We start from the raw sequence: 23389 nt of genomic DNA on the forward strand, positions 1-23389 counted from the left end.
GCTCATTGTACCAGGGTGTTGCTGGGGCCAAGAATTTAGCCAGGTTCAAAGAAGAATTGGAAACTTAAACAAATAACACGATTATCCAGAGCTATTAAAGCTAATACTAACAAAAACTTTGGAAGAGAGGTAAAGCCTCATGCTTCTGGGTGTCAGCCAATCTCTAACTACGCTTACTAATAGCCTAAGACCTCCAGTTACCTAAAGCTGCTCACAGTGATCTTCCATGCACTGTTCTCTGAGCACTGGCCATCATCAAAGAAGGAAAAAAGATCAGACGTAATTTCAACCTCATCCAAAACACCAGCTCCGTCATTTCCTAAATTGCTAAACCCTCTCAACCTGTTCTTTTTTTAACCTCTAAAATGGGAAATCTTCAACTTCAGAGGGGAATTGTGAGTGCTTAGAAGTGCTTGGGTATTGGATCCTGTCCTAAAACAGCAGTGCTGTGAAGGTAAGATTCACAGACCGCACACTACCAGTAGCAACAATAATAAGCTTGAATCATGCAAAGATAGTAACTGATTGGAGTGAACTGGTTTGCTTCTCAAATTGTAGTCTTTTATTATGTCCGTAGCTAACAAGGTTAAGCCCTTTAAAATTTTCTTTCCAAACAGGAAGATACAAATGACAGCTCATTTTTGGAAAGAGAATTTGTCTTATTGAAAAAAGGTCTCTTACTAAAAATAAAAAGTTTAAGGAAAATAGGACATTTTTCTCCTCAAATTACCCACTCCCACTTGTCTTCTGAAATCTTTGTCTACTAAAATCCAGCTTTTTGGATAGATGACAAATTTCTACTGCCATTTCAGTGCACATTGGATAAGAACTCCATCAAATAATATTTCAGTAAGTGTAAAATGTGTTTTCATTTTATCAAGATCATCAATAAATGTAAAAATCGTTCATGGATGAGTTTCACACAATATTAAAATTCTGGGGGTTTGCTATCAAACTGTTAAAAGAATCAAACACCTGTAGGCAATGGATAGGCGTCTACAGCTAAGCTGCCAAGTTGAAACTGTTACTGTGTTCTTCATTTAAAATATAGGGTTAATCATGTCAGTGGAATGATTTAGTCGAATGTGTTCAATTGTTTGCAAGTTCGATATCACTTATTTTGGAAAATAGAGGACCATTGAGATACTGGCATTCGTATGCTCTAATGCTGTTATGCTTTCATAACTTCTGATTATTGGAGTCATGAGATAAATCTGGATTTTTTGCATGTTAGAGTCCAGTTGTATGAAAAAACAAAGCATGAGCTCTGTGCTGCATTCAGCAGCAGTGATCATGCTTATAGGTATAGACAATCACAATTATGTTAATGAAACTTAAAAATATGTATCTGTTAAAATTAAATTCACACAGCCCTCCTGGCATGGACACATGTAAAGATGCTTTATATTGCTACAACTGCCACTTCTAGTGATATAACTGCATTCACACTGACTTACATTAATTAAAACCAAATCACATCCGAAGTTAAAGTCACACTGGTTTAGTTTTTGCACTTTAATGGAGGCATAAAACCTCTGAAAGGAGATTTCTGCTTTTTTGCAGTGACTGGCATTTTAAAGAGTCTGGAAACAAGCATAGGGTGATAAATTATCACTAAGAAGGCAGTGATTAAAAAAAGTATGTAAAACTAGTGCACAATAGAAACACTGTCCTTCCAGCGAGGAGTGAAACAAGGAACAGGACAGTTGTATGAATTTTCCTGTGAAGTCTTTAGCCAGACTAATCCCAGAGACACCTCGTGCTGACCTTTACACACACCCACACAAAACTTTCTGGGAGACTTTCTTCCCGCAGTCCCTTGCTTACTTCATCTCCCAGCAGGGCTGCCTGCTGGACCTGGTGATCCTGCTTCCGTACAAAGGGAGAGAGCCTCCACCTACCTTCTCTCCTTCCCTCCCCGGTTCCTCACTCCCGCTCTCCCCCTCGGGCTGGCAGGATTCCTCGGGCAGAGCATGCAATCAGTTCGCAGGGAGCAGCCGCAGCCACAGGAAAGATGCAGAAGCACAGTCAGAAGGAGCACCTCTACAAGCTGCTGGTGATCGGGGACCTGGGAGTGGGCAAAACCAGCATCATCAAACGCTATGTCCACCAGAACTTCTCCCCCCACTACCGGGCCACTATCGGGGTGGACTTTGCCTTGAAGGTGCTGAGCTGGGATGCTGAGACTGTGGTACGGCTGCAGCTCTGGGATATTGCGGGTGAGTACAGAGGAGAACGCTTTGCCCCATAACCCATCCAGAGACAATACAAAATATAGAGCCAAATTTGTACTAATCTTTAAGTTGGAAACTACCAGTGCCTATGCGGTGAGGGAGAGGAGACTGAGGAGGGAAACCTTTAAGGGCAGATTGTCATTCTGGAGCTTCCCTAAAGCCAGCAGACCTCCAAACAAGGGGTGTCAGAATGAAACCGGCCCTGCCTGACTTTTCTCCCAAGCCCTTAGACGTGTGTGGGGACACGGGCACTTCTCTCCAAAAGGCCCAGTTCTTCCTGGGAAGTTGCCGCTGCTCAGCTTCCCTCGTTAGACTAACAGATCTCTGTGCTGGGAGGGAGAGTAACAAGAATTTCCTGTTACATCTATTTAATTTGGTGGAAGAGATGAGGGATACAATAAGATGGTTAAAATTATTTTTATAGTCTAAAAAATAAGGAAAAAGTATCACAGAGTTACTTTATCAGAATACCTTCCTTCTTCCTCTCCTTCCTCTCTCTCCTACCTTCCTTCCTTCGGCCCAATGAAATGTAAACAACTTTTGACATGCTTTGAAAAGAGAAGTGTTTCTAGTTGGTAATAATCCTGGTTATTAAAAATGTATTTACTCATGTTTACCTGTCCTTATTCCAACATCAAGCAAAAAAAGATAATTTACTCTATGCAGGAAGAAAAACAATAAAGAAGTCCAGCTATCCTTGCATGCTTACGTAATTAAAAACCACAGAATTTGACATTGTTGCTGTCAGGGCTTTGGATTTTTTATATTAGGCTTCCAATTAAAAACACAACTTATTTTTGCCACCCCCATTAGTAGGAATTAATCATTTTTATTCAGTCCACAAAATAAAAGTTTATCTTGATGGCATATTTCGCATGCTATAAGTAATCATTTTTCATTTAGTGTACGTAGGAATCCAAGTTCAGCTGTAACACAATAGCTTACAGCTAAAAGGAGGGCGTTTTAAAACCTCAATTAAATTACAAAGTTACATTTGTTAAGTAGGGAATAGAGGTGAAAATTATATCAGCTGTTAGGCAACTGTGCCAGCCTCTGGCCTGAGCTGTGGGTTCAGTGATCTAGTCTGGAACGGCACCGAGAAAAACTAGTGAAATGAGAAAATTCTTGACATTCTTATCGGCGGAGGGAGTGCCTTTCTTCTGCACTTAGCTGCCTCATGTCTGAGCTCTGAATTTGGCACCAAGGTACCAAAACTTATGCAACAACACTGCTTTATGCAAAACATGCATAACCTCAGCTTTTTTACACATCAGTAGTGTCTTGTGGTTTTATGTTATCAAATACATATATGCTCAGTTTTCTTTATTAAAAGTTGGAATAATGGGGAAAGCATTGCTTTTATTGCTCGCCAGTGACCAATTATAACCATAAATACATCCGGCAAAACTTTGCTGCATGAGAAAAAGCATTTAATAGTAAATTCTGAATGCATCAGGGACTTAAAGAATGTATTTGCATGCCTTGTTGCAGAGATTTATTACACTACTAATCATGTGCTGGCGGATCATATGATGTAGCTTTCAGTCAGGCTGCAGAAGCAATTACACCAAGTTGTAGTACTGAATGGCTAGCATGCTTTCTGAGTTATCACACATGACAGAGAGAATTACAGCATAGTACTAAATTTCATATGAATTGCTCAATTCAAAGCATCTCTGTGAAGGTCAAGACAGTGGCCGGTAATAAAAAGAGTTGCTGTCTTGTTTTAATGACTTCTGTGTAAGGAGCTTTAGCTGTTGATGGCTACACATAGAAAATAAGTTCTACAAGCAACACACTGAATTCAGATCAGTGTGGTGCTGGCATAGAAGTTATCACAAATAAGGCATCTGGCTGGTGAGAAAAAAAGTTGTTTAAAAATGAAAGTGAAGTAAAACTGATTGGAAATATGGAGGGAATGGAAGTGTTTTATTCTGGCTGTGGCTCGTCACACATCACCACTTGCAAAACAGAAATATGCGAGGATAAGAGGGAGGAAAATAAAATCTCTGGTCTCAGAACATCCTCTCTCTTTTGGCAGAATCTCTGTTATTAGGTCATGTTTAACTTTGGGGTAAAGCAATAAATTTTCAGTCTCTAACTGAGCTGAAGGATGTTGGCTTAGCATTTAGGACATCTTGAATTGAAGCAAATGCTGCAAATGTATCACTATATGAATACATATGTATATGTGTGTGTGTGTATATATATATATCAGGTATCATTTTAGCTCTTACATCCTCTCCTCCCCACCTCCATTATACAGCCAGTGAACTTACTGCTAAGCGCAATGTGTACTTTTCCTTGCACTTCACCGTGTGGATCAGTGGGTAGTAAATTGTTTAACAATCTAGAAATAATTTTCTTAAAAATGTTTTGAGTAAAACTAGTGTCAAGCCTATCTACATTATTAGTAGGATTTACATACACCGTGACTTCATGGGAGGAGTGACATACTCCAGCCGTGGTAGGACCGAGCAGTTTACCCTTGTTTACCCTTACAGACTTAAGAAGAAAAAGCAAATCTGGCTCACCTGGTACCATCTAATTTCATAGTTAAATGTAGTTTATATTTCTGTAACATATTTTTCTGTATTCTTTAATTTGGTAAACAAAACTATGATAAGATCTACTAGATAAATGCTGAAACTGCATTTATTTAGATGACAGATAAATGCTGAACAATAAGGATAACTAAGCGTTAGAAAATTTATATCTGATCCAGTGAAGTGCCTAAGGTTTCAAACAACTGAATTTTCACTATTGTGTGGGAGGAGATATACATAGTAAACTTCTCCTTGTCTTTAATTTCCTCCCAACAGTTCCATTTTATTTCATCGAAATATCATCCCAAGTTCTCACTTTTGGTGTTCCTGTCCCTCTTAAAGCATGCCATCACCTTTACTGCTGTGTGATACATCTTTATATCTCGCTCCTCAGTTAATTTTTTTTTGTTTCCTTATCTTTTCTGCTGCCTCTGTGTGAGTGTCCTTTAAATTCATTAACAGATTGTTAGAAGGAAAGCTTTAAAAGAAACTCTTCATCATATTTTGAATATGATGTGGTGTGGGGTGGCCCTGCAGATGCAGGCTGGGACCGCTTTTGAAGAAACCAACTATTGCAGACAGCAGATCTGGGCATATTTGCTCTTCACTTCTCTGCAAGGCTGCTCTCAGTGCTACGGTCCGTGTTTCGTGCCCACACAGCTCTGGGATTTCTCTGAAGACCAGTTTCAGCTGCAGATTTACTGCAGGGAGCAGCTCTGTGAGTGCAGCGGAGGGCAGAGAGCAGCACTTCAGAGCCTCCCCCCTCCCCTGCTACTTTTTCACAGCTGCGTCAGCATCACCGTTATCCCTCCTGCTGCGTATCTGTGGGCTGGATTATTCATTGCTACCAAAAATACGTTGGTTTGCTTTTACAAGGCTGGATCTCATCTCATAAACAGCTGGTCCAATGCATTGGAGACATCCACACACCACCAGTGGTGAACAAACAGTTTCATTTCCTTTCCCTGCAACTTTCACCTTTGGAAACAGCAATCTTTGCACAGATATAGGCAAATGTCTCTGCAGTTGTCAAGTTTTTAAGACTATTATGCTCCAGAAGGAGTAAACGGACTGTTCACTAATGCCAGGCACAGCACATCCTCAGCAGTTGAGGATTTTAGTGGCTGCTAAGCATTGCAGTAGGTATGCATAAATAAGATAGTCATGGTGATTTCTAGGCTAAGTTACCTTGAAATTACTGTTCTGCAAACATAAATAAGTCCCTTGCTGTGATGGTTTTATTTCAATATAGATTTGTGGTGGGATCCATGGGCCTGATCCTGCTGGCAGCCTGCTTTTCCACATTCTGGGGTGGCATCTCAAGTCTGGCTTAAGTTTCAATTCATAAAGACAATAACTTGAATTCAAGGGTGAAAATTCTGGAAGTTATTTTGAAGTGAAAGGTAAAAAATGTTTAAATCTTCTCCACAATTTCCAGCTTCTCAGTATTAGCTAAAGGCCCTCTGTAAAGCACGGTGATTCCCAGAAGCTTTTGCCTCTTAGGATGAGGGATGGTGGCAAGAAATAAAACCTGTTGTAAAACTGGGCATTAGGCAATTTTAATCAATTTTTGTCTTGCACTATATTTCAGATACTGTGGGCGAGATAGTGGAAATTATCTGAGTTTTAGCACTTTATCATTAGTTTTTATAACTTTATCAGAGATTATAGCGGTTAATGGAAACTGTAGATTTCTGTACAAGTCATGCTGGCAAATTTATGTGGGATGCATTTTTACAAACTATGAAGATTCAGCTGTTGATTGCTTTAAGCCCATGAAATGATACCTTTCCCTGCTGCAGAGCTGCCACTGAGATTAGGATAAATGTGCAGGCAGGTGCCATTTAGACAAGGAGTCCTTCCCTTTAATGGAAATCTTGTTGCTTTGGCACCTTGGTCTCACTGGGTTCACTTCAAAGTGGGGTAGGATTCATCTGGTTTAACAATTAGATATCTTGTACCGAACCATCTGAGTATGGGCTCGCCAGGGAATTGAGATTAAATACCTCCATAATACCTCAGGCCTTGGAACAGGCTGCCCAGGGAAGTGGTGGAGTCCCCATCCCTGGAGGTATTTAAAAGACGTGTAGATGAGGCCCTTAGGGACATGGTGTAGTGGGCATGGTGGTGTTGGGTTGACGGTTGGACACGATGATCTTAGAGGTCTTTTCCAACCTGTATGATTCTATGATTCTATGATTCTAATGAAGCTTATGTGACCACTCTTAAATGTCTATCCTTGCTGAGAAGATGCCCTCTAGATACCTCTTCTCAGTCCCTGACTACAAAGGGACCCTAATCCTAGATACACCCAGTTAATTTTTAGGAACCTGCATTAGGGCTGATGAATCCCAATATAAAGCACCGTCTCAGTGGGCAAAGGCCATCAGACTCGTGGGGTTTGATGCCAGATGCCAGTGGCCTTGCAAGGGATGCAGTTAAGTACAATGGGCCGGATCAAACAAACATTTCACAAGTTTCTGACCCTTGCAACGAAAACCAAAACCCACCTTCCCCAGTCCCTCTTGCAATAAAGCAGATGCTAATATTCAAGGCTGCCTGTGAGATACCACTGAATACCTAATGGTTGATCTATTTTCTAGCCTAATTACTGCCTAAGCCATTGTGTTGCTAAGGCCAGATTCTGATGCCTTTAATACATCAAACAGTGCCTATTTTCATCAGTAATTCTGCTAAATGAAAAAGTTTTAGGAACCTCATCTATTAAGATAGGTATTTGTTCACATAAGGGAGAATCATTGGAAAAAAGAATTCTCCTGGATCCTTAGACACAAAATTTAGCTCTCCAAACACAATGCAAACACTAGAGATCACTTTTTTCACAATGTAAATTAAATAAAAGTAAAGCCATTATGCAAATGACATAAAACTAAAAGTCTGTGGTTTACAAACCACCTCTTTTTCCATTCAAAGTTGCATAATGTCTTTATGACAAGTATGTTCATATATTAATTGCAACTGATGGCGAAAAAGACCACTTCAAAAGGGTTTAGGCACCTTATTCAGCCACCAGCTCCATTCTTTCTCTTTCTTTGAAGTGATTGAAATGGAAATTGGTGAGCGCTGTCCTCCTGCATAAAGCTGCTTTTACAAACATGGTGGCGTTTTTGTGCAGTGAAAAACCTAGATATCTGCAAAAGCAGCTGGAAGCAGGGGGAGGAATTAGTGTCATACCATTTGTCAGAAGTTTGTGGGCCACTACTAGCCAGTAGACCACATCATAAGAACCTTTTATTGCTCTGATAACTTTGATTGTTTGTGATGAATGATTTTATGCTGCAAATTAGTAATTTAGTTCATGTTCTGGGACATGTCCCACCTATCTTAGAGATCTGTGTCCCAATAAATACGTGTAAGGCCCAAGTTTAGCTGTTCTTACATCATCTACACCTCATCTACACTGCAAGTATCTCAAGAACTTTTCAGGAGAAGTAAAAAGTGTCACTGAAATACAATATGTATCAAAAACTAATCGTATATGTTGCTGCTTGGGTCACTGCTAAGTTTCTAATCAGACCTTGACTTTTGTTTGAAGGCACCTTCTTGCAGATGAAAAAAAATTTCTCAACAAGGCGATTATTGAATAGCACATGACTTAGCCATTCATCTGATTAGCCCACTGATAGGAATCATAAGACATTTTAATAAACCATAGCCATGAGGTCAATATGGCCTCATATTTCCCAGAATTGATGTATTTCTATCTTGATTTATCAATGGGACGCAGTGTTTGTTTAAAGTAAAAAAAAACTAACATGAATTTGGAGAAGACAGATATCCACTTTTGGTTTCTGTATCATGTGAATGACTTTCTCCTTGCTGCAATAGCTAGTGCATAAAACCAAAGATAAACATCACAAACAGATGGTGTTGACCGCATTAAGTGCATTCAGTGCTATTTCCATTAAATGAAACTGCATGGTCTAGAAGTCCAGTAATCAGCACTCTTCAGTTCTCAACCCAGCCTTACATTTGACAGCACAATTTCCATCAGATAAAACCTCCACAGGTAACCTTCCTATGGTCAGAGGCAGACTGACAATCTTCTTGTCTTACTAATCTACTCAAAATTATGCACACTGAGAAAATAATCCTAGAAACAGGTTTCCATTGAATGTTGTCTATTTTCGTAGCACATTTTCTCAGCTGTGGAAGCATATGGTTAAATACAAGAGTTGTCTTGCTTAAAGGCTGCTGTTGTCGTGAGATCATAGAATCGTAGAATCAAAGAATCATAGAATAATTTAGGTTGGAAGGGATCTGTAAAGGTCATCTAGTCCAACCCCCCTGCCATGGGCAGGGACATCTTCAACTAGATCAGGTTGCTCAAAGCCCCGTCCAACCTGGCCTTGAATGTTTCCAGGGATGGGGCATCTCCCACCTCTCTGGGCAACCTGTGCCAGTGTTTCACCACCCTCATCATAAAAAATTTCTTCCTTATATCTAGTCTAAATCTACCCTTTTTTAGTTTAAAACCATTCCTTCTTGTCCTGACGCAACAGGCCCTGCTAAAAAGTCTGTCCCCATCTTTCTTATAAGCCCCCTTCAAGTACTGAAAAGCTACAATAAGGTCTCCCCGAAGCCTTCTCTTCTCCAGGCTGAACAACCCCAACTCTCTCAGCCTTTCCTCATAGGAGAGGTGTTCCATCCCGCTGATCATTTTCATGGCCCTCCTCTGGACGCACTCCAACAGGTCCATGTCTTTCGTGTGCTGAGGGCTCCAGAGCTGGACGCAGTACTGCAGGTGGGGTCTCACCAGAGCAGAGTAGAGGGGCAGAATCCCTTCCCTCGACCTGCTGGCCACCCTTCTTGTGATGCAGCCCAGGATACGGTTGGCATTCTGGGCTGCAAGCACACATTGTCAGCTCATGACCAAGTTTTCATCCACCAGTACCCCCAACTCCTTCTCGGCAGGACTGCTCTCAATCCCTTCATCCCCCAGCCTGTATTGATACTGGGGGTTGCCCTGACCCAGGTGCAGGACCCTGCACTTGGCCTTGTTGAACTTCATGAGGTTCACACAGGCCCACTTCTCGAGCTTGTCCAGGTCCCTCTGGGTGGCATCCTGTCCCTCAGGCGTGTCAACTGCATCACTCAGCTTGGGATCATCTGCAAACTTGCTGAGGGTGCACTCGATGCTGCTGTCTATGTCGTTGATGAAGATATTAGACAGTACTGGTCCCAATACGGACCCCTGTGGGACACCACTCATCTCCTATCTCCATCTGGACATTGAGCTGTTGACCACTACCCTCTGGATGCAACCAACCAATTCCTCACCCACTGGGCAGTCCACCCAATGTGAGTGTCCCCCAGGACATGTTTCAGGAATTTATAATTCTTCTTTTTAGATCACAGCTCAGCAGTAAACATCAACAGAAATTCTATTTTTTAACTTCAAGAAAAATTCTGTGTAATTTATTCCCATTCTTGGAAACATTTTCTCAAAGTTCCCGTGAAAATGGCATATATATTAACAAACCCACAGCTAAGCAACATATCACATCCTGACGTCAAGTGTGTTAATTTTTACACTGTTAATCATACAAAATGATAGATATTTACAAATGTCCATGTTTGAATATAATAATATATTGTTAGCTCACAAAAATGCTGTAAATAACTTCCCAGAAAACACTTTGAATTCAGCAAATAAAACCATAAAGCTTCTGAACAAAACTAGTGTGAAATGTCTTCTCCCAGATCTTTTCACTGGAGCAATACAGCTCTTCATATTGCTACTGCTGTGTTATTTCTTAGAACACTTCCCGAGTTTGTAAGGCTTTAAATTCACCTTTCTCACTTCTGTGTTTTAGTTTGCCAGTAGAAGTAAATTCATAATGACTTTAATGCCTGGTATGACTCCAGAGCTTAATTATGTTACTGTTGATTATTATCATTGCGTGAGAATACGCAGGATCCTCTTCATGCACGAGCAGGTCAGTTGTGTTAGATGTTTCCCACTAAATACCATAGTATCAAGGAGCTTCCAATCTGGTGCCTAGATTTTTTGTGACTCCTGTTTAAAGTCCTGTAACGTACACCAAGACCCTTGGTACTGTCCACAGACCTAGAAATCTGGCAGCTTAATAAGACTGTACACTGAAGTTCAAGCTTGTAATAAAATCTCCTTGGATGTTTGCTTTAAAACTCCTTTTTCATGCTATACTCTCTTGCATTTTCATATAAATGGGTCTAGCATGGTACTTATCATTATTTAGACAAAGAGTAGCTTTCCAGAGACTTACAAAATGAAGTCCTACCTTCAGTAATGTTCTCTTAGAAAACCTGTTGTGTGAAATATTGACCTAGATTGGAAGCAGTGATTTTTACAAGGTGGTGTTTTTTTCCCCTCATACTTTCTTCATCACAGGTCAGGAAAGATTTGGAAACATGACCAGGGTATACTACAGAGAGGCCATGGGGGCATTTATTGTCTTTGATGTTACAAGACCTGCAACGTTTGAAGCAGTGACAAAATGGAAGGAGGATTTGGACTCTAAGTTGGTTCTTCCAAATGGCAAACCTGTGCCGACAGTCCTCTTAGCAAACAAATGCGACCAGGGAATAGATGTTCTTATGAACAACGGCATCAAGATGGATCAGTTCTGCAAAGAGAATGGGTTCGTGGGCTGGTTTGAAACATCAGCCAAGGTAATATTTCCGTTTCTTTTTAGATGTTTCTCCAAGTACAGAGAAATTGATTCCTAAAATAGTTCATGCAGTCGAAATGTGTACCTTGCAAAGCTCCTCTCTTGGTGGAATTAATTAAAGGTGAATTTGTAAATTAATACATTTCTATTTCTTTTAGGTCTTTTATTGCAAAGCAAATTACATACATCGTTCTGAAATGCAGCTGCTCTAATATGATAGGCCAGCAGTAAAGTATGTAACTGGTCAACAAGTTACTGCGTAATAGTCTGGGGGGGAAGATGACCTTTGGCAAGGCACAAAAGCTACCTCTTATGAATGATATGAGGATATTTTTCATAATTCTTAACAGTGTATATTATCTCAAATATTTATATAACCACTTTGCCTGAGAAATGTTGATTTGAGACAATAGCTTTATTGTGTTAGATTCTAGAAAAAAAGCTAGTCTGTCATAGTACTTGTACGATGCTTACTGTTATAAGCTTTCATTCTCAAAAGCCTTTTCAGAGAAACCACAGATGTGGGGAGGAAGGAAAGATCAGTGTTCAAAGTGCTGAATGAGCTGCTCTGAGGTTCAATTCCTTGCCTTCGTACAGATTTCCTGGGTGCCTATAAGAAAATGGAGATAAAAATCAGAAAGGGCAAGGTGCAGTGGTCCTGTATATCAATCTGAGATTTCTCAGATAATCTCAGTGCATGCAAGGTTTGGAGAGCCGGCATGTGAAATATTGATTTGAACACAACAGCTCAATGGATATTGTGTTTATTGTATTCTCCGATTATGAAAGCTGGTGTCATCATTAACAGCTCTGGGGGAAAGTTTGGATGTTTTTAAATGTAAACAGTTTGGCTCTGGTTTGACCTAGGTTGTTATTAGACTGAAAGCCAAAATGCTACATTCTATTGTTTAATGTCTTTTAAGCACTTAATGAAAGATACTTAAGAACCTTTGGAGTGTATACTTGTATTTTACTTTTGTGGTCTTGACTCCTTCTTTAAGCATTAACATTTAAAAGAAGTCTCGCTTGTAATCAGCAGAAGTAACGGCAGGTGACTAGCAGCATGTCCTAGTCTGCTTCAACATTGCATGAACTCTGGGCTGAGATGTCTTTGTGGTCAGTCTTTGCTTTCCTACCAAATGGGTCTCAAAACTAGTCACTGTTTCTTCAAAATGCCATTTTTACGGAGACATTTGGTTTAGGTCAGTGTGTAAATTATCTTGCTCTACAAACAGGGTACTTCTCATTCCTGCATGTGCAGGACCTGGTTTGAATTCAGGTTTGTGGTTCTCTGCTGATTTGTGCTGGATGAGGCCACCAGAATCCAGTGTTCCTCTCTAGGATAACCAAACTTTTACTATGGACAGTGTCTAGTTCTGGTTAAGAAAGAGGCCAAGATCTCTTAAATCAGCTTCTTCATGATAATTATGGCAGAAAGCTAATTATTCCAGGAAAAAAAGAAAACCTAGAGAGCAAAACATTTGGAATAGCAGCTACAAGAAGAAGATGAGAGGATTATTACAGGACAAATTATTACTATTTGTATAAGAACTACATATTCAGCACCTTTTCAATACTCTATTAGGTGTCTAATTGTCTTTCAGGCCACAAATAACATGAAATATCTGGTTGTGAGTATTTGGGATCCAGTTCACCAGTGATGTGTAACACTGTATATGGCTGTTTTCTTCAGAATTACTTTTTCTTCATTTCTGACATGTACGACTCTACATTTCCTGGGGACAAGAACCAATTCACTGAAAATTAAGACCTGTGGGCAAAACTATCACAAAAATCATGTGGAGAGAAATGAATAACAGATTGTTTTAAAATGCTTGCATCTAAAAGACTTTCAAAGAGAACGAGAGGGAACAGGATGGACCATTGTTTAAAGGATACAGGGCCATCGTTTCATTTTTCTCAGTTTGGATCAGCAAAGTCATGCAGCTGGTCACTGCAATTTGGCCTATGAGAAAGGAATCTGTACCCTGAATACCATACATCAGTTCCCAGCAAGCACCTGTCCACCTCTTAAAAAGAGCAACCACATTTATTGTGCCAAGGGCTATAGCAGGTCATGGCAGAGAATGAATGTATAAACACTTTCAAAGGCAGCAGAGTTTTACCATGATGATGGAGCCAGTTTTGGGCAGAACTATGGAAGTGTAAAGGACAACTAAAATTTAAAAAAGTCACCACAGAGGAAAATTCAGTCCAAGTTTTTCTAAGCCACATAGAATTAAGAGTTATTTTAAACAAAGGAAGTATCTAGATTTTTCTTACTTTATTTAACTCAGAAACCTAAACAGTCCTCAGGTTAACAGTGCAATCATGCAAGAACAGAAAGAAATACAGCTATGACAAGTCTTATCTTCAAAAGCCATTGTGAAGGGAGCGGTGAGAGTTGAGGACACAACTGTTATCAGGCTGTTCTCTGCTGCTATAGACTAAAGGCTAGGATCTGTTATTCTGCAATCCCCACACCTGATTTCCACCCAGAGTTGGAGGCTTCTGACTTTAAAATGATGCAAAGAAAAATAATTCCACTAAAGATGTTAGAATCACAACATTTAGGCTAAGTTAGTTCAGAATAATTTCCCCACTTGGTCTCAGTTCTGAACTGAAACCTACACATTTTTTCTAAACAAAAGTCATTATTACTACTATTTTAAAATATTGGATGTAACATGTATCTGGTATTCTTTCAGCCTAGGGCATATTAAATAATTGAACTTGGATGTGGGGAAAATAAAAACCTAGCTATGGTTGCTATAGAGAATAGAAACTCTTTTCTGAAGCAGAATAACATGACAGAGAAGTCATCATATTGCAGCTAGCAGTTTTTAGCAGTTCAAATAAGTAATAACTCTTTTTTGTGGTATCCTGGAATAATTAGATCTCCAGAGATTTTCTGGAGACGTGCTTGGAAATGTTATAACCTTCAGAACAAACTGAATATGATTTATGCATTTTGGAAAAAACAAAGGTGATTATTTACAAAAATACATCTTTTAATTCTGGGTGCCTTGCAGAAAGTATCATGCTATATGTGTACCTACCATATTTCAAGCTGTCAATGGTTTGAAATTTTTGTCTGTAGCACTGGCAGGTTACACCAAAAAACATCATTGTATTATTCCCTGGTGCTGTTTTTCTTAAGTTAACAACTTCAATATAAAACATTTGAGCGACCTAATGCATTCTTACATATTAGTTTTGATTCTTACATTAATCTAAAGGAAGTACTCAGCCTGTTCCAATCCTCTGCTCCCTTGTTCTGATAGTTTGCCATGTAAGAAGGGCCTTGTGGGGCAACAGCACAATGCAGTATAGTCGTAAGTTACACATATCACCATATATCCAGTGGAGAGCATGGTCTCTTTTATATATGGTTATTTGGGTTGTTGATATTGATGGCAGTCTAAAAGGCACATCCCCAGATATTCACGAAATAACCCTTAATATTAAATTCTTCAATAAATTTCATTACCACAACTATTGTAAAAGATGCAATTTTTAAAGGAAGGAAATTTCTCCTTCCTGTCACACATTTAATTATCCAGCGTGTCGCCAGAGCAGCTGAGAGCTCCACTCACATTTCCAAGCCTTTAAACTGTTTTCACCACCATTCCTAGTTCAAAGAGGTTAGCTTTTGACTTGGATTAGAAAAGCAGCAATTTCAAGCTTATTATCACTTTATAATGAAAATGGAATTTATGCATTAAAACAGACAAGTCAGGCAAAACTAAGTGTGCTTGAAAATACCTACTTCAGAAATACCTTACGACTGACCATAGCTGTGCTATGGTTAAGCCCAAGTTCCTCTTTTCCCTGCTGTAATTCTGCTGTCAGCAATACAGAAGTAGGTGAAAAGACATTCAATTTTTGTCCAAATTTCCCAGAAGGGCTGGTAGCCGTGCTTTTCAGATCCTTACCAAACTAGGCTAAGCACACAGCTCCTTGTCTGCTGAGCATCGTGGCCTGGAGACTGAAAGAACACTGAGTCTCTGGGCTATTTGAACACATCCTATCTGGACCAGGAAAAAGTTATAGAATCTTTCCTCCTCTGGGAAAGGTGAATAATAACGTGTCCCTTCTCCAGCTTTTGTCTGACAGGCAATCCACAGTGTGTCATAATGTCCAGATGGTGGACTAGGAATCAAGAGTCCTCTTTGCCACTGATCTACTAGGTGACCTTCAGAAAGTCACTGTCTCCTCTGATCCAGCCTCTTCTTCCACAAAGCAAGGACAGCAATTCTGTTTGTCTTACCAGTTGAGCTCTGTGCACTACTATCTCTTGTTTAAATCACAGATTGTTCAAGTCTTCTGAGTGGACAATTATTATGAAAGTTGAAAAAAAAAAGCTATACTGTAGACTAGCAGAGGAACAGCATATGTGTCTCTGATTTCCATAAAGACAGACGAGGTTTGGGCGTGTATTTGAATTAGGCTGACACACTACAGCTGATCTGCTGGTCTGGTAACTGAAACCAAAGCAATCCATTTGAGACTGCCAGACCCAGTTAGTGATGTGTAGCTCCCTACATTGTCTTTTTAATTCACTCAAAAATATGTCTAACCAATCTCACGACACAGAGCCTTAGAAAATATTTCAGCTTCTGCCATAAACCAAGAAATGAAGCTGACACCTAAGGCAGAAGTTTTCAGTTCAGATATACAGTCACTCTGTGCAGAATCTTCTGCAGAGTTTGTTTCCTGTGACTAAAAGAAGAGGAGTGGTTTCAGATCATCCTACAGCTATTAGAGCTGTCCTATAGCTCTCTGGATCACTTTTATGAAATATGTTATTTAGTATTGGCCAAAAGCTGGACATTCACAGAATCACAGAACTGAGGGTGGAAGGGACCTCTGGAGGTCATTTAGTCCAACAGTTTTGTTGCAGAATATCCAATCAGCCCTAAGAATTCAATTACAGAAATTATCTTGTTCTCAGGGTTGCAGTCACAGCAGTTTACATCCATGAATTTCATGCATCTGGATGGCTTTTAACTTGTATGGTTGTGTTTTCCTAGAACCACAATCACAGCAGTATGGCACAACATCCTAATAAGACTTTGCTGCCAGTGGTTTCCAAGGGAGCTCTGCTAAGGGAGCATGTGGAGCCATTCCCTCAGATTCCTTGCTCTAGAGTGCAGGTTAAAACATCTTGAAAGTCATATCCCTGCTCCTAGATTTTAGTGCATCATAGAAATAAAATGTGGGAAGTATGTGATTCTCATTTAATAGATGAATATTTCTGAATTTGTAAATATTTACTTAAGGGAAGTTGATTTCCTTTAACTCCGGTAGTAGAGTCTAAGGTCATGTCTCTTAAGTGGTGCTGGCTTAGACCTCCCCAAGTGCCCATGTTAGGTAGCTAACATGCCTGCGTACACGTTGTTCTTCACCCTGACTTTCAAGGTAAGACTCAGAAGCATCAGATTCAGTCAGAGAAAGAAGCTACCCAAGTCTAGAAAAGGAGCAGTTTTGTACCAGAAAACAACCAGACAGACGAATCTAAGATACCTGCATGGCAAAGAAAAAACGTTTCATTTGGAAGTGAGACAGGCCCATAAAACTAGCAAAGGCCTTTTTTTCTTCTGTAAAGAGCTAAGAGCCAGTCTAGTCTGAGGGGATTTATTTCATATATTAAAAAGGAATGCTTTAAATGTTAATGTTCTGCATCTGCAAAAGAGCTGACAGATAAGGGGGAAGGCAATCCAGAATGCAAAGAAGCTTGCTGAGCTTATTCATGAGGCACATTCAATACAGTATTTATTTTCCCTTCAGCTGATTGTTGCATTACAAGACTATGACATTATTTCCCATAGCAGTAGGTTCAAAGGTTTTAAATCATGCAACCCTGCTTCCCTGCCCCGAGTTGCTACCCTTCCCCTAAAACTGCCCTTTGAAAACATACATTTGAAGGAGATCGATCTACAAAGCAAACTGTAATTTTATTTGTGTCTTCCAGTGTTGCTTTCTGGCTTTCAGAGGTTGCTCAGAGTTATTTTCTTTGCCTTGCTTTGTTTGGTAATAGAATAAAGAGTAGCATGTGCTGATTTTCACTTTTGCATTCCTTCTCAATGGGGTCAAGAGAAAGACTGACTCAAATAGTCAGACATCGTCACAGGAGCTGGGTTCAGGTCCTTGCTCTGGCAGACATTGGCAGGTTGATGCGGGGTAAATCACTCAGGGCTGGATTCACAACTCAGTTCTTGCACCACTGACTGTGATGGTGTCTTTCAGGTGCTGGGGCTTACTGAGGCACAAAAGTCACAGAAATGGGTTAGGCATCTCAGGGGACAGGGCAAGGGGAGATGCCCAGGAAAGGACTTCATAAAAGCTAGCATGCTAAATCAGGATGTTAATGTGAGAAGTAGAGCAAAAACTGGAAGAGAGGACTGATAGCAACAAAGGCACCATAATATGGATAAGATCCTTCCTTTTTGGTCTTGCAGTAAAAACTCTCCCACAAGCCTTGGGAAAGAATGGTGTTCCGTTCCTACTTTATCATGAGAAGACTTCAAACTATGCCATCTCCCACTTTCCAACTAGCCACTATGTGCTGGACCAGGTTTCATGCAGTTTCCTCTGTTTGAGAGGAAACTTTTTTCTCCATTTTATAAATGGCCATAGCAGCACTTCCCTGTCACAGAAAGATGCTGTGAAGATAAACACATCAAAGATGCAGTGCTGAGTAACAGCAGCCTTAAAAGTAATATAGGTAGACAGACCTTCCCCAGTGTTTGGAGAACTGTGAAGATAAAAGTGCCCTCAGAGCAGGCTGGAAAACAAGCTACAGCACTACAGGTGCATCTAGTACCATGTCGAGAGCTAGATAGCCCCTGAACATCTTGACGTTCAGAAGTGGCTCCACGAAGGAGGCAGAGTAGGCCTCTCAGTACTACCTAAAGAATTTGCTCAGAACATGAAAGGAAGTTAGTAAAAACAAAAAAAAAGAAGAGAAGAGAAGAGAAGAGAAGAGAAGAGAAGAGAAGAGAAGAGAAGAGAAGAGAAGAGAAGAGAAGAGAAGAGAGAGAAGAGGAGAGGAGAGGAGAGGAGAGGAGAGGCGAGGCGAGGCGAGGCGAGGCGAGGCGAGGCGAGGCGAGGCGAGGCGAGGCGAGGAGAGGAGAGGAGAGGAGAGGAGAGGAGAGGAGAGGAGAGGAGAGGAGAGGAGAGAGAGAAAGAAGAGGTGAGGCAAGGCAAGGCAAGGGAGGGGAAGGCAAGGCAAGACAAGGCAAGGCAAGGCAAGGAAAGGAGGAAGAAAAGAGTCTGAACTGCAGCAATCATCACAATTCCTGTGGTGTTTTGTGTAGAATAAAAGCCATAAGGGAGATGACAGTTAAGGCATTTCAACATAGAGACCCACTGGAAGACATCGTTTCATTCTGTTGTCTCACCTATATTTTCTTTCTTTTTTGAAACATAATTAATTTTATTTTTAAGCATAATTGGGGCTGTTTCCATGTTTCAGTACAATTAGTAGGGAGTCTGTGATTATTCCACTCCGTTCAATCTTACTCTCTGATTGTTGATTTCTTTGTATTTTTTGGGTGGATTTTCACCTGCTCCTTTTTCTCTGCCCTTCCCTAGATTGCCTTTCAACACCTCTAAAATTATCAGGTCTCTGGGTGTCTGTGTTTGGATAGCAGATCACTTTCTACTGTCTGCAGCTGCTTCGCTGCCTAGCAGAATATTGATTTTTTTTTTTTTTTCCCAAAACACACTGTAGGAGGAGAGGTGCAGAAATCAATATTTCATTAGACAGACCAGAATACAGCCATGTCTGATCCACAGACCTGGGACACGGAGTAGACACCTTAGGATTAGGGTTGTAACAAAAGGCAATAATAGCATCAGAAAGGAAGCGGTCAAGGCATAGAGCTGGGACAGCAGGAGTGGCTTTGTTGGCATGAGCACAGGCTCCTTGCAGCGAGTGACTTAACATGTTACTTCTCATCTGTACCAGTTGTCATCTTTATAGAATCATAGAATCATAGAACAGTTTGGGTTGGAAGGGATCTTTAAAGGTCATCTAGTCCAACCCCCCTGCCATGGGCAGGGACATCTTCAAATAGAGCAGGTTGCTCAAAGCCCCGTCCAACCTGACCTTGAATGTTTCCAGGGATGGGGCATCTACCACCTCTCTGGGCAACCTGTGCCAGTGTTTCACCACCCTCATCATAAAAAATTTCTTCCTTATAGCTAGTCTAAATCTACCTTCTTCTAGTTTAAAACCATTCCTCCTTGTCCTGTCAGAATAGGCCTTGGCAAAAAGTTTCTTTCTTTCTTTCTTATCAGCCTCCTTTAAGTACTGAAAGGCTGCAATAAGGTCTCCCTGAAGCCTTCTCTTCTCCAGGCTGAACAACCCCAACTCTTTCAACCTTTCTTCACAGGAGAGGTGCTCCAGCCCCCTGACCATCTTTGTGGCCCTCCTCTGGACCCGCTCCAACAGGTCCATGTCTTTCTTGTGCTGAGGACCCCAGAGCTGGACGCAGTACTGCAGGTGGGATCTCACCAGAGCAGAGTAGAGGGGCAGAATTCCCTCCCTCGACCTGCTGGCCACCCTTCTTGTGATGCAGCCCAGAATATTGTTGGCCATCTGAACCATGGGAGAAGGCTGGAGCTACACACAAGCTCAAAAATAGCTGTGCTGTCTGCCGGGGTCACCCTTCCTCTCTTGCTCCCTTTGTACCCCAGCAGAAATTTTCATCCACACAGCTTAGACAGTTCATAAAAATGTTCAGGATAAGAAAATGCCTCTCTGATCTAACACACACTATGGACGGGACTTTTTATTCTTTTCCTCTCGTAGAGAACAAAAGGCAGAATTTTAATTGCATGAACAGTGAATCCTTGCAAACCAGAACATTTTGCTTGAAGAAGTAAGAGCTCAGTCACAAACTTCAGCAGGTGCATCTGAAGGGATGGTGCCCTGGCAGAGAGGAAGGTGGGCATGGACTGAAAGTAGAAGCCTTTTCAAGTGGAATGGCCAGAGCCAGGCATGATCTCTATCTTTACAGATATTCCTTAGATCTGGACGGACACCTACCAGGGAAACAGCAAACTCAATCCAAAATGCAATTAATAATGTAATAAGGAATATGGGTCAAATCTGGTAAATCATTTCGTTAAGGAAAAAGAGCAATGCAGAAAAAGAGTAGTTTTTAATTTTCATATTCCCAAAGCTAAATATTTTGACTTTTTATGCCAAAACAATACTTGCATGTTCAAATTAGGCTTTCTTTCCCAAAAAAGAGGTTTAAAAAGAGGTTTAAAAAGAGGTTTAATAATCCAATTTCACTTTGGTTTGAGTTCTAACTGAAGTAAAACAGAATTGTTTTTTCCTTCTGAATTTTTAGGCTCGGGTCTGGCACATGGACTTCCATCCATCACCAGTTGGAATGAGGGATGTCCACCGATACCCATTTTATGTTTTTGCGGGCTTGGGTTCCTTCTCCCTTTTCCACTCTTACAAAATGCTGATCTTAAGCCTCTGACAAAGAGGGTTTCTGTTAATACATCTGAACATTAATCAATTTGGGCACAATCTCAGATAGTGACTAAGACATTATTGAAAAAATGCATTCTGCCATCCCAAGAGAGAAGCAGCACATGGGTAAATGAAATGCTTATCAGTCCATTAATAAAGGAAAACACAATGGAAAAGATTTTTACGTGTGTGTTTTTGTGCATTTATCAATCCTGTTTTGTCTTGAGCTTTCTAAGCAGTACTGAGAGATATTTTTCATTGTCTATTTTTTCTAATAAAATTTCACAGTGTTCTGAAAAAGACTTTTGGTGCATGCTTGAGGAATTTGCTTGTCTGGTCTGAGAGCGCCATGTGATACAGTAACATTTTAACATCTCAGTACAGAGCTGATTCCCAGCTCTGTATTACTTTCTAGGGGTTAGTATGTAAATGTCTTGTCTAAAGATTTGTTTTTTTACAACCAGCTGATATTCTTTACAGGTCAAATTTCAACTATTTAAGTTCACTTGTGTAGTTGAAGAAACCTGTGAAATCTTGGCACTAATTAACATTTTCAGTTAAATCCCCAGATTTCAGCTCTTTACTGTGGTGCAAAGGGATGGTCAATGGAGTTTGTGGAGCTTTGCCATTTCAGGGGGATTAGAAATCAGCCTCACAGAATCCATCACTTTAGCTTTTCATCTTCATATAATTGCACCACCTCTACTGAAACACACACACGTGTACTTTGGTTTCTTTCTTTTATAGCTGAACTTCATACTTAAACATCTCATCTGACCTTTTTTGAACACACACATGCAAAAAAAATGTGTATATGTTAAATTTTTCAGGTTATTTATGCATTAATATTAAGCATTTGCATTCATGACATTGCATTCATGACATTGTGTGCATGGGTGTTTACGGTCTCAGTACAACAGGCTCCACACTCAGCTTGGAAACCTGGGTCAGTCTTAGATTGCAAATAAAAACATGATCTTTATGAAGCAAGAGGAGTGTGTGAATATACCTAAATATATACATACATATTTGGATGCATTTCTATATGTATGTGTGTGGGTGTGTGATATGATTTCCCAGAAGATTGAAGCTACAGTGAGGTTTCTATCTCCTGTCATATAAAATAAATAACCAATGCCAATGGTTAGAGTAGAAGAGTGTCTTTTATGCCAGAAAGCCTGACTTTTCATTCCAAACGTATCGGTGGCTGACATTAAAAAAAAAATCCTTACTCAGTATTACTGCTTATTTTATATGCTGTGCTGAGCTGTGTCTCACTGATCCGGCTGTTTCAGCTTTGCTTATTCTACAAACAGAGTAAGGGTTGCTGCAAGTTAAACGTGCTGTTGAAATAAGGCACATGTAGAAAAAGACGTGCTTTGCCTTTCCTTCTAGACTCCTAGAGTGAGGATTTCTGTCTTACAAATGAAACCAATGGTGATATAGCTCTTCTGAAGCACTACATTGGAGATAACTCAGCCTCAAGAAAAAATAAGTGAGGACTCCGAACGATACAGAACTTTTTTACTGTTTTGTGAATAATTTTAGATTGTATCATTTATTCAATGAATCTGGTTCATCACAGGTTCATTGTGAGTATTGTATACAGAAATCTTCCTGAAACTGTGGAAAAGGCTTTAAAAAATAAGTGCAGTTGATGGCTGTAGTTGCTGATAGGTAATTAATAATTTGAAAATCAGAGTAACCATTATTCCAGCAGTAAAATATGGATTTTGGAGCATTACTTCAGGCATCTGTCTTTAACATCCCTCTGGCATTTGTTTGTTTAGTTTGTTGAAGTAATCAAATCACCAGGAATCTGGGGTAATTTAAAGTAAGCTCTGTGTATATTTTAAAGGAGATAAGAATCATAATATACAAAAAACCAAACTAACTTAAAAACTACAGTAAGCATTATTTAATACAGTCAATTTTTAAAAGCTGTTTATTAAGGAAGGTAAACTTTTGATGTTGTCTAGACAAAAATTTAATTATGCACAGGAAATATTGCAGCATGGTGTAATTAATATTGACTAATCAACCTCTCTTTCTCTTTCACTTGCAGGAAAATATAAACATCAATGAAGCTTCCAGATGCTTGGTGAAACACATAATTGCTAGTGAGAGTGATCCAGTTCAGTCTATTGAATCAGATATTGTAAAACCACACTTGAATTCCTCCAAGATTGTCAGTTGTTCAGCTTGCTTTAAATCCTAAGAGACTTCCAGACTATTACAAGAGCTGAACAACTATGATTCACAATGTATGCTTTATCCAATGTACCCGGTCTGCCCAGATTGTCCATAAGCAGATTGCCATTTTCTCAAAAGTATACTTAACTTTTTCCATAATTTTGACAGCTAAAATTTGTTCTGAGCTGTTCATTGATAGCAACTACTCAAAACTGTCTTTGGTTACTTGTCAAATAAGACTTATGG

General features: G+C 40.0%; 1 protein-coding gene across 1 annotated transcript; it reads left to right on the top strand.

Moving 5' to 3' along the window:
• The first annotated feature begins 824 nt into the window (after positions 1-824).
• RAB38 (RAB38, member RAS oncogene family) lies at positions 825-23168 on the top strand. The gene is made up of 3 exons (XM_075140178.1): positions 825-2219; positions 11175-11455; positions 23016-23168. The coding sequence occupies exons 1-3, from the start codon at positions 2015-2017 to the stop codon at positions 23166-23168; spliced, it is 639 nt and encodes a 212-aa protein (XP_074996279.1). The 5' UTR covers positions 825-2014.
• Positions 23169-23389: the final 221 nt, after the last annotated feature.

The sequence above is a fragment of the Calonectris borealis genome, chromosome 1, assembly GCF_964195595.1.
Source record: "Calonectris borealis chromosome 1, bCalBor7.hap1.2, whole genome shotgun sequence".
In the NCBI taxonomy this organism is placed as follows: Eukaryota; Metazoa; Chordata; class Aves; order Procellariiformes; family Procellariidae; genus Calonectris; species Calonectris borealis.

Coding starts and splice junctions, on each gene's coding strand:
- RAB38 (XM_075140178.1), top strand. CDS start 2,015: ATGCAGAAGCACAGTCAGAAGGAGCACCTCTACAAGCTGCTGGTGATC. Junction 2,220..11,174: donor GCAGCTCTGGGATATTGCGG/GTGAGTACAGAG, acceptor TCTTCATCACAG/GTCAGGAAAGATTTGGAAAC. Junction 11,456..23,015: donor GGTTTGAAACATCAGCCAAG/GTAATATTTCCG, acceptor TTTCACTTGCAG/GAAAATATAAACATCAATGA.